At 36.4% G+C, this 12,749-nt stretch overlaps 1 protein-coding gene across 1 annotated transcript in view; it reads right to left on the bottom strand.

Annotated features, from left to right (window-relative positions):
• Positions 1 to 536: 536 nt before the first annotated feature.
• The window catches only part of LOC140160968 (kelch-like protein 18), a 116,612-nt gene continuing 104,399 nt past the window's right edge, over positions 537 to 12,749 (bottom strand). The window contains exons 9-10 of the mRNA XM_072184323.1: positions 7,399 to 7,538; positions 537 to 6,277 (exon numbers count right to left, since the gene is read on the bottom strand). Coding sequence (XP_072040424.1) covers positions 6,052 to 6,277; positions 7,399 to 7,538 — 366 coding nt within the window. The 3' untranslated portion in view covers positions 537 to 6,051. The remainder of the gene's footprint in view (positions 6,278 to 7,398; positions 7,539 to 12,749) is intronic.

The following is a 12,749-nucleotide window of genomic DNA, read 5'->3' as shown; positions in this document are numbered from 1 at the left end:
TGCGTTTGACTAGCGATGAGCCTTAAATGAATTAAGGAATGGTCTCTTCAGTTCATATACCAGGAAGGCGGTTTGAAATTTGTATATAGCTGAGAATGTAACCTCATCTCACAGGAGAAATGTGGATATGGTGATGCCACATGGATATGGTGATATATGTGCAGATTAAAATTGAAACAAAATTAAACACCTTGTGGACAGACACTGTAATTCATTAACAGTGTAAGCACCATTAAACATATTATAAAGCATGTAAGTAAAGTTTATATCAAATCAAAACATATTGTACAAAAAACAAAAAAACAAGTGTGTCTCATTGATCCAATCAGTTCATTGGTTACCTGATGTAATTACATGTCAAAATATAGTGATGCCAAATCACAGTTTAACTGTTGAATCGATCTAAAGTCTGCACAAAAAGTAACTCAGCTGTTATAAATATGCCTATAGATTCTGAACTAATAACTGTTTTCATAATATTTCAACATAGAGAAAGTATGATTTATTTACCGCATTTTGATACCCCATTATCGTCAAATGTCGTTCAATATTAACAACACAGTAGTGCTTTTACAGAAAAATACCCGAATTTAAAAGTTGCAGTTTACAGCGATCAATGGTTATAATGCCAGCACTGTAAACACGTAAAGCCCGCCATTATCTTCGCGCTTACTTCAAATAACTGCAGCTTTTAAATTGGGGTATTTTTCTTTCAAAACACTGCTGTATTGTCAATATTGAACAAAATTGGACAAATGGGGTATCAAAATGCGCGTAAATAAATCATCCTTCTTTTTATGTTGAAATATTGTGAAAACAATTATTAGTTCTGAATCTATAGGCGTATTTATAACAGCTGAGTTACTTTTTGTGCAGACTTTACTTGCAAACGCTTGTCTTAGTTCTACTGTCAATATCTGTAGCATTTCCTCCCCGACTGCTTACAATGAGAAACTTTTGCTATCAGCACTGCTTTTGCACAAGATCGCTGGGAGTAATGCAATAAAACACAACATAATATACATGAAAAATAACTTACTTGCATAATACATGTTATTACAATGTTTTGTTATTAATTAACGATCACGTTCACATCAAATGCTTCACATTTGACCCAGGTATGATGAAGATTCAGTCAGGATTCATGCATGCACTGTTGAAGATGTTAACAATTATGTGACTTGTTTCCTCAACCTAACTTCAATTGAACTCAGGTTCAACCTAGGACTTTGTGTAAATCTGTGTTGATGTGAACACAACTTCTTAAAGGGACAATCAGTGAACCCCCTAAAATTAATCATACGCCAGGCATATTTATAACAAGCATAGATATGCTAAAAATAGGCAAATAGCATACATGACGAAAACTCTCTACAGTGCCTTTACCATCTTTGAGTCAGTGACATCAGTGTGAAATTCAGTGGTCGCAGCAATAAATTGTGTGTTAAAATCAAAGCGACATACACACACATTTATAAGCGGTGTTTATATGCACACACAAAACAATGACCTGCACCTGTCACTGACTAGAGGAAGGCAAATAGACTGTAGATCAAATCTGACATTTTGCATGAAGGTTAAATCTAGGTAAGTCAGGCTGTCAAATTAGGCAACCATGGTTAACATGCGATCACAAGCAGTTGACACTCATGATAGCCATGGTACACTCAGAGATCAAGTTATTTGTACTTTTTTAATGAAACTACGATCAAATTGAAATAGTATGATTTTTGATGATTCGTTGGAGTGCTTAGTCAAACTAATTAACACAGACAATCTCCGATTGTCTCTTTAGATGTACAGATCAAATCCTGTGCTTGGTTATCAAAAATAAGCATCAAGGGGATAAAACAGCAGATAAATAAAGGCAAAGGTCACAATCGTACAAAGTCCCAATGCTTTCTATGCAGCTGTCTTCATTGCATATTCATGGTGATTGATACATAACAAATACCACATTGTTTCTTGTACCCTATTCATGTGAAGTATATTACAAATGCATTTTACAGGTTCATCAGTTACAGATGCTCATTTTTGTCTTGCACACTTTAGAGAATGGATGGCACCATGACTCAGCAGATGTTAACCTAATCTAATACCTTCACTTAAATTATGACAAACCAGCAGATTGCATGTACCTGAAATAGATCAATGTACAGAGCATTCCAGAAATCTTGCATGCAAATATTGCCCAATGCCATACAATGGGCTATTCCAGATGAAATCCACACTACCCCTATGGAAGATTTACCTAAAGTCTTCCACAGAGGGAGTATGCATTTTGAATAGAATAGACTTCTATTTAAAATATTTACTCCAGTTGTGGAAGATATAGGTAAAACCATAATATGAGTTTTAAAATAATTAACCCTGACCAATAACATTTGAAAAACATACTCCCCCTGGTGAAGATATTTCCAAAATCTTCCACAGGGGTAGTGTGGATTCCAAATGGAATCGCCCAATGGTACATAATTTTTCTTTCAAATTTTGCATCTTTGCATAATGATGGAATTGGCGTGGGGGTAGGGTGGGTTGGGGAATGCCCCAGTCAGAACTATCGACCTCCAGTAAAAACTCAAAATTACAAAAATACAAAATTTGTTGATTTTGGCCCCCCCATGAAATTCACTTTGCCCCCCATGCCCCCGCAAAAAATTCCTGGCACCGCCACTGAATGTTGAAAGGAGCCTTGAAATATCCCGCATACCATAACAACCGCCATTGTACTGATTCTAGGTAAAAACTGACTAACTCCTGTTCCAACTGACCAGCAGGGAACAAACAAAATGGATCCAAAAAGATACAGCAACAAAATAACAAAATAACTAACTAAAATATTATGGTAAATACAAGGCAAAATGTGACACAACATGTAATACAAAAATACACAAGGTATATAGCTGAGTAAGGAAGTTCACATCAATAAAGAGTCACAAGCATATGCCTAAATCTAGCAAACTTTTTGTAGCTCTCTGGTACACACAGTAGAGAATAATTTGTATCACCTCGAGTTTAGTAGTGACCTATAGTTTGATCAGCTCATAATCGGCAGGCCTTATAACATTGCGGATTAATATTAATATATTTTATTTTAGAACTTTCATGTGAAAACTCGCCAGAAGTTATCACAAATCATTATTTAAGTCATATACTTTGCCTATACTTTATTTAACATGCACAATATAGACCAGACAGGTGAACAATGTCACTCATAACCTGTGTCTACTTTTCGACGGAATGGTCATAACCTAACAATTCCTGCCGATTACGAGCTGATCATGCTATACGTGTGTATTTTGCTGGTTGCAGTATCAAATTGTGTGTGCTAACCTAATCCTGTGGAACATATACATACGGTTTGTCGACAGGCTCACAGTACAACACGTAAAATAATTGATGTCACTACCAAACACAAGGACAAACGAAGTGTAGTTTTCATGAAGATTCCTTAATCAGAACTGGGAAAATGCATACTACTTCTATACAATGGAAGCTGTCAATAATGGAAACTACAGAATACAAATTAAAGCTGTCAGTCTAACAGAGATGCCAGTCAGTATTGTCAGCTGAACATTTGCCTATACTTACGTACAGAAATGTCTTGAAATCAGAAAATACCTGAAAACTGACATCTCTGGTGTAAGCTTACAACATACATACATAGAAAATAGTCTACAAAAGTGCATTCAACTTTAATCAAATCAAATACTTCCAAATTGGTTAGTTAGTCCAACCATACAGCACCTTATTTTCAAATTCCTTCCCTTCACAGGGGTGTAGTTTACAAATGGAATAGCCCAATTGTGCTATTTTCAGTTTATGCTGTAAGACTAAGGGATGGCTTCAAACAACTGATGGTCAATCACCGGCACCCTGGGAGAACCACTGGTTTAACAGCAATCCATTGTTCCAAATAATAGAACCAAGGCCCAATCAACGGTTCTGCTAAAGTGCTGACAGTCAACCAGTGGTTGGATTTTGAAGCAATCCCTAACCCCATTTCAGCCAGCGACTATATTTAGTGCATTTAATTAGATAATAGCCCAACCTTTCTAACAAGGCTCAATTAATCTTAATACTAATACCCTGTTTCAATAAATCACAAAATGTAAGTAATATTCATTTGAATAGATCATGTGAAAACATTTAATCAAAACATTCTCTCTCAAAAAAATGCAACGTTGCAATCAATATCGTCCACAGGTTACAAAATAGAACTGACTGCATGGTTTCAATATAAGATCAATGCAGTTGAAAATTGATTTATTCACTATTACGAGAGAGGGAAAATCTCAAGCCTATTTTAGTCAAAAGTTAGCATTTGTGATTTTTTTTATAAACTTTGGCACCTTTTTGTTTTATCAAAATATAAATATAAACATCTCTGTTATGTTAAGGAGCCAAATCTTCTTGGCTAACACTACATTTTATGCATTCCAGATTATGTAAAAAACAAGCATAAATTTGAATTGACCAAATATCATTTGCAGTTATGATTCTTAGCAGGAAAGATAAATGTAGCAATTGTTCTGCCATACCTACATAATTGGTTAGAGAGCTTGGACTTCCATACAGTCATGTGTGTAAGGGAAATCTGAAATACTGGATTGTCACCTATGGGGTTAAAATAGTGTACTTCTGCCATTTTCCAATGTAGGCCTGACATTGAGTGATACCAGTACTGTTTGGCACCATACTGTAAAAATTATTTATAAGCTTATGTGCCTATTAACAAGTTGCTCGGACAAGAAAGAATTTTCAGGGTACAATGTAGTTTGTTAAAACTTTTTGTAAGTTAAAAGAAGTTTGTTAAACTTTTAATTTACAATTATTCGTAAATTAAAATAAGAAACTGAAAAAGTTTAACAAACTAATGTAAAAATTTGTTCTTGTCCGAGCTACTTGATAATAGGCACATATACAATTTTTACGGTATAGTGTTAGCATTACAATGGTGTATACTGAATGAATGTTTATCTACACAATGCATAACATACAGATTACAAACAAAAACACAATCTAAGTTTGACAGACCTCTATATGGCTAACAGACATACACTACTTTCCCTTCCATGAGTGACACACAAGCAAAATGGAGTAAATTACATATTCAATCAAAGATCCTATTCCAGCCTGATCGGTAGCAAAACTCAATTTACAGGACAAATTCAAATTCCAGTCAGAGAGAATTTGATGGAAAAAGCCTTATTTACTGTGCCTTTATATTTTAAGCTGCCATTCCTGGCCACCTATGGCTACGCCTTTGCATGATGCATGTTCTTGACTTTTCCTAGCAATTGCTGGATATTGTTATAAGATGCACATACCATAAGTACTAATTAGAAGGCTTAAGGTTAGGGCAATATGAAATGTTTCCACAAAATTTTAAACAGACCAGACTGTTGATATCGGCATCTTCATTGCGTAGTAATTATTAAACATCGCAAATCATCGGGTTCTATATGTGTCCTCTCCATTCAATTCACGGTGGTGCTAATATTGTAATTAAAGACAAAGAGATGACAGGCAGTATAATTAATGCTTGTGTAGTGTTGATGTAGATATAATCAGAGCCACAGATAAAGAAACATTTCGCTTTTGCTGATCAACTCCTGCAATTGGTTAGTATCGCGCAAAAGGATGGTTTATTCATCTGGTGCCTTCATCAGAGAAAAGGAACGCTGAAAGATGTTGGTACTTTTTCAAGATAAAAAGCAACTTTTCTAAGTATCGTTGACACGGTGCCTTCAGGAAAGAAAGTTTCCTGTTACTAAGCAACTTTTGAGATAGTTTGCATGACTGAAGATGAAACACTAGCCTCAGAACACTTTAACCACTGCGTAATTTTGGTCATCTCGACAAATCGTAAACAAACCATATGAGAGTTTGATTGACACTTGACGTCAGACTCAAACTAGTTTCTTTATCGCTGGCTCCAATTATAGCTGGTAGTAGCTATCAAAATATTCATCGAAGTGAAGTGAACTTGCTTCCTGCATCATCAGAGTTGATGAATAATTCATGAGGAATTCAACAGGCAGTGTTGGTCTACACATTAGTGCATGGAATGTTGTTAAGAACAGCAACTCCTGCTACAGCTCGACACGTTCCCATCGGACCTTGACTTATCCATTCTCCTAGTTGCGTGTCAAATGTTTCTACTGTATTGAGATACTGTACTCCATCGTGACCACCTACTGCATACATAAGATCACCTAGTACGGCTACTCCGTGTCCACTACGGCACTGGGTCATGGGGGCTAAGAAACTCCACCTGGCAAGACAACAAAATAAAATTACAATTATCACTTGCTGATTATTTGCTGCCCCGACAATACTAACAATAATACAGCTAAAAAAGTTGTTATGTCTCAAATCCGCTGCGCGTGTTCCTTTTTTTTTAGCGCGTCCATGTCAGCTGAAACAGCTAATTCATTTTTTATTTATTAAAAAAAAAAAATTTGGCGTAAAAATAAAAAATCATGAAATTCTGAGACAAATTTAGAAGAAATGTTACTTCATTCAATACTTGCATCGTTTAGGTATAAAACAATTGATATTTGTACTTCAATGGTGTAAATCAACCACAATTTTATGCTGTGTACTTCTGAACACTCATAAATGACATCTTAGTTCAAAATTAGTTAAAAAAAACAAACTTACAAAAAACCTCATTCCGCATTCGTTTTTGAAACAGCCATGGGCTTTGAGACATAACAATTTTTTTAGCCTAATCACTGCTACTTTGATCATTGCTTCTCAGCTGCAATCATACAATAGTTTACAGGACTAGTTTTCAGTATATGGACAGGTGATATTGATGTGTGATGCAGTGGTGCTGCCAGAACTTTTTCAGATGGAAGCAAAGGTGGGGGCAACTTTCAAGGAAGGGGGAGAATTTGACTGCAATGGTCAAAATGGGCTAAAAGTACAATAAAGGTCTAACAATCTTAAATATCAGGGTGGACAGCATCCAATGGGGAGGGGGGGGGGGGCCTTCTCAAAGGGAGCACCTGCCATCCCCTGCTAAGTGTCTGGTGTGATGTGAATGTATGATCCCTCCATACCTGATCAACACTTTTGAATAATATCAATCTGATGTCACATGTTCACATATCATTTTCACATACAAAAACCTGTCCTTATCTAACAAAATTGACTTGTTTACCATTGACCATGGGACCATCCTATGTACTACTCACACAACACAAACAAGTATGCACTTCAAATCAAAGTTTATCGGGCACATGGCAAATAATCCAGATGTACACTATTTTACCCTCCATGTACCCTCCACATGAACATGGCAGAGTCGTTTCTCTTTGGGTAGAACCTCTTTGCTGACACAAAAAAACTTCAGATAAACTTTCTATCCATATCTCAATTGGATCTCACCTGTTATCTTCAGGATAGTATCTCTCTAGTGTATTCAGGTTTGCTTGACCATCATAACCACCCATTGCATAGAGTCTGCCTCCTAATGATGCTACACCAACTCCACCACGTCTTGAATGCATATTAGACACTGGTACCCACTGGAAGGAAAGACAATATTGAATTCAATGTTAATACTGGTATAGTGTAACTGTTGTAATAAAAACTGTAAAACTTTCGCAATTTTACCAGGCGTTGCCAAATAATTATTAAAATTGCACCCTTTGGCAGGTTCAAGTAACAATTTCAAAAGGCTTTGATTCCATCATATTTCAAGTAGATTAAGTAACTTATGAACAATCTTAACTTGTTGTAACATTATAATGGATGGATTCCTGTGGTAATCCCTATCCTATCATGCACTATTCAAGGGGGGGGGGGTGGTCCCTATGAATGAGTTTCAATGGATGCAGAAAACCATTGCCATAAGAATATCTATGAAAAAGGCTTCCCTTGGAAATGTGCAATGTTGTTGGTTATTGAGAAAAAAATCAATTACCTACCACCTCTTATCAGTCACAAACTTGCATGAAATTAACTTCACAATAAGTTGTGAGTATCCATGGATTTTGCAACTTTTGTGATTCTTTGGTGAAATAAATGAAAACAATTTCCTGGCCCGCACAATTTATGAGATGCTAAAATCAACTTCAATATTGTAATTTTTGACATTTGTTCTTGTTATTCTACAATCAGTCTCATAATTATATGCAGAACACATATCACTGCACATGGGCTATTTAATGTAAACATGCCCAATGTACTGCAAATGCAATACGTATAACATGCGAAGTAATCACCGAGTATAAAATGTATGAAGAGATCTATCTATGTGGAAAGATTTTTTTTTACTGGACAGATGAACTAAGACCAAATTTTGATTGCTTTTTTGGAACTGAATCAACTATAGCTACCTACAAGTGGTTGAACGTATCTGCACTTGACTCTGTATACACAAGGTGTTTGAAAGGACTTGGCTTGATCGAAATCAATATAGCAATAAGAATTTGATGTTGCATGTCAGGATCTGAGACAGCCACGGTATATTATTATCTTATTAGAATTGCCAATCAAAGCCTGATCTGTACAATGCGCTATTCCAGTTAAAATCCATACTCCCCCTGTGGAAAACATGACCTTAATCTGCCACACAGGGTGTGTGAATTTCAATTGGGGTTACCTAAATGAATGACTCCATGTGAAATCTATACTCCCTGTGTGGGAGATTAAGGTCATGTTTTCTATTAGGGGTGTATGGATTTCACCTGGAATAGCCCATATCTTGCCATGGTTGCCAATCAAAGCCTTGTCCATACAATTGGGCTACTTTGAAATACACCTGTGCATCTGATGCTGTACCATTCTATATATTGGGCTGTTTCTTTAAGTGTCAATGTGCAACTTGTTTTAGACAATTTCTATATTTTGCTGAATTTTGCTCTTTTTGTTGTTCTTTTTTACATAATCTCCTAATTGCAGAATTGCACTGTAGAACCCAATGTCTTGATGTGTTGATTGCTGCACCAATGATCTGGCAACCTGGGTGTAACCCACTTATCGATTTCTCCTAATTGACAAATTATTAAGTCCAGTAGCTGTAGCAAGCAACACATGTTTTAATTTGCAGCATTTTAAGGGGAAATGTTGAGCAACACTGCTATTTTCTTCAACGAGGATTTTCCAGTTTGCCAAATCCTGGCTGTGATGGTTTATTTATAAATACTTACAACAAGGGTACCCAACTAATCAGCAGTGCATCATTCAACATTGGTAAAATGTTTATGGAGTGTTCAGGACCATTCTGATCTGATCACCATCATGCATTGAAGAGTAGCAAGGCGTTATGTGTTTATACAATGTGCTATTTTCAACAACATTAATTGAACTTCCACTATTGGTAGTATCTTTAATATATGTCAACTTTTCCCGACCAGAGCCACATACACAATGAATTGTTCCAATCAAGCTGAAGGGTGTCATAATAATACCCCTTGGTATTTGATTTACACCTCTCTTATGGCAGTGATCATATTCAGCAACTTGCTTTGTAACTCGCTATGTCTCATTGTTCTTATCCAACACCGAAAACTTAATTATGCTACAAAACTTTTCATGTCTTCACTGACATGTAACGACTTGAGCTTCGCCATTTTTGTGCAAATTCCAATGTTTGGAGCCACCGTTTTGGATTCATGGCCATTTGGGGAGGTCGCATGCTCAATATGTGCTACCGTAGTGGAACTTCTTTTCACAAGTAGTAGTCTATCGTTACTAGCAGTCAATTTGGGCGATACATAGCTGTGATAAAACCGATGCATTACCACAGCATAATGACAAATTTACGGGCTAAAATTGGTTTTGCTGCAATATGGATCACTGCAGTGTTTTGTGGAATCGTCCTGAACTACATTCCTGGAAGAATCAGTGCATATGTGAATGGATATCATATATGCTTTTCTAGGCCACGGTCAGAACTTTACACAATATCATATCAGAGCGTAGATTACCTACGTACTGGGTGGGTACTAACCACTTTGTTTATGCCCATTCTTCTCTCGATCATACTCTTTTTGAAAATGTTTGTTGTATCCCGACAACACTCTCGTCAGATTGCGGCGGCACAAAACCATGACCAGGCGCTTCGTAATCGTAGGAACAGAAAAGCTTACGCCACATGCTTTCTAATGACTGTGTGTTTGATAGTGTGTGTATTACCCATTATGATAGATGCCAACTACTATCACTTATTTACAAGAGAAAATGGTTCTCCTTTTATACCATATTTTAGTTTTATAGCATGCTTTTGTCTTATCTGCAACAATACTCTCAACAGTTTCATATATTACATACGAAATGAAGAGTATAGGATGGAGGTAAAAAAGTTCATTATGAAAATTTGCTGCTGAAATTCTTTACTTTTGTTTGGCAATTTTTTATCACTTGTCTTGAAACTGAAATAGTAAATATGAGCAAAGAAAGGCTGTATTGCCTGCTTTTGCGACCGCTTGCTTTTGTGCTGACCTTGGGTAACAGCAGGTTTAGTGGACAGAATCCTGGATGAACCTGAATGAACCCAAAATGGATCTTGACATTTTTGAAAAAGAAACCTCAACTGCTTCATCACCAATGCCAGTGCACATTTTTGATACTACTGGACACACATTATGACTTTGATGCCATTTCAAGAATGCACGGTAGAGTCCAGAATACACACTGGTGTTGATCACTTATTTTATGGTGTTTCTTTTCCAAAAGAATTGGGCTATTCCAGTTGAAATCCATAATAAATCTTAATCTTTCACACCGCGAGTGTGAATTTCAAATAGGTTTACCTGAATGGATGACTCCATTTGAAATCTACAACCCCGTGTGGGAGATTAAGATCATGTCTTCCATAGGGATGTATGGATTTCAACTGGAATAACCCAGTATCAAAAATATTCATGGTCAACTGATGTCAATGGAACAGCTAATAAGTTGGATAAATGACTACATCTTCATACTTTCATCTCCTGATGAAGATAAACTTCATCCTGTCATCTTTGAAAAAAATTGGAAGCAAATAACCAATCTGCCTCCTCATTTTAATGAAATTTAATACATGACATGATGACAAAGACAAAATCGCACCCCCAACCTAATCCGTATACACACATGTAGAAGACCGATTTGGCTGTACACTGGTGATGCAACCATGTAAACACACTGATTTGAATCTGCCACTGCGTTTTTGGAACTGAATCGACTGTAGCAACCTGCAAGTGGCTGAACGTATCTGCACTTGACACTGTGTACATAAGGATTGAAAGGACTTAGCTTGATGGAAATCAATATAGCAATAAGAATTTGATGTTGCATGTCAGGATTTGATAACATGACAGGATATTCCAGTTGAAATCCATACACCCCCCATGGAAGACATGACCTTAGTCTCCGACACACAGAGGGTGTAGATTTCAAATGAAGTCACCCAGTCAGGTAACTCCATTTTAATTTACACTCCCTGTTTGGGAGATTAAGGACATTATCTTCCATAGAGGGTATATGTATTTCAACTGGAACAGCCCAATGACAGCCATGGTAGATTATTATCTTGCCATGATTGCCAATCAAAGCCTTGTCCATACAATTGGGCTATTTTGAAATAAACCGGTGCATCTGAAAGTGTTCCTTACCATATATTGGGCTCCTTTTGCAAGAGTCACGGTGCAACTTTTTTTTTTACACAATCCTTTTATATTATATTATATATTGTTACTGATTTTGATTTTGTTCTTTTTTAAGTAGTCTTCAAATTGCATCAACATTCTACTAAATGATCAGCTGAATAGTGTGAGCAAATTTAAATAATAATTGTTCCATTCCATACGAAAAGTATTACCATAATTGATAAAAATTAATTGATGTTTTTTTTTTTTTGGTACCAAATTGAATCGCTAGAAAACTGCTGTCTTGATGTGTTGATTGCTGCACCAATGATCTGGCAACCTGTGTGTAACCCACTTATCGATTTCTCCTAATTGACAAATTATTAAGTCCAGTAGCTGTAGCAAGCAACACATGTTTTAATTTGCAGCATTTTAAGGGGAAATGTTGAGCAACACTGCTATTTTCTTCAACAAGGATTTTCCAGTTTGCCAAATCCTGGCTGTGATGGTTTATTTATAAATACTTACAACAAGGGTACCCAACTAATCAGCAGTGCATCATTCAACATTGGTAAAATGTTTATGGAGTGTTCAGGACCATTCTCATCTGATCACCATCATGCATTGAAGAGTAGCTAGGCGTTATGTGTTTATACAATGTGCTATTTTCAACAACATTAATTGAACTTCCACTATTGGTAGTATCTTTAATATAATTATGTCAACTTTTCCCGACCAGAGGCACATACACAATGAATTGTTCCAATCAAGCTGAAGGGTGTCATAGTACCCCTTGGTATTAGAGTCACGCGGTAGCCGTGACCAGCAAGTTTTTAAAAAAAAGACTGATAAAGAAGACTAATAACAGATGCTCCCGCGAGACTATATTTACAGCTAACATTAAAACACTTGACTTCTATTGTTCGATGTTATTTTTCGCTGGGTACACAATGTATCTAAAACCATGCTAAATGTTATTTACAGTCCCAGGTGTAATATCTTGACAACTCATTAATTCAAAAGGGCCACCAATCCTACAGTCAATCATTGTTCGTAATAAACAAATATTTTTGCTTCCATTTCACGCGGTATTTCATAGCGAAAATTAGTTGCAAATCATACTGATCCAGAATTTTTGGACACTGCTACAGGTCTACCTGGTTA

The sequence above is a fragment of the Amphiura filiformis genome, chromosome 9, assembly GCF_039555335.1.
Source record: "Amphiura filiformis chromosome 9, Afil_fr2py, whole genome shotgun sequence".
Lineage (NCBI taxonomy): Eukaryota > Metazoa > Echinodermata > Ophiuroidea > Amphilepidida > Amphiuridae > Amphiura > Amphiura filiformis.
This window is presented reverse-complemented; position numbering and strand designations above follow the sequence as displayed.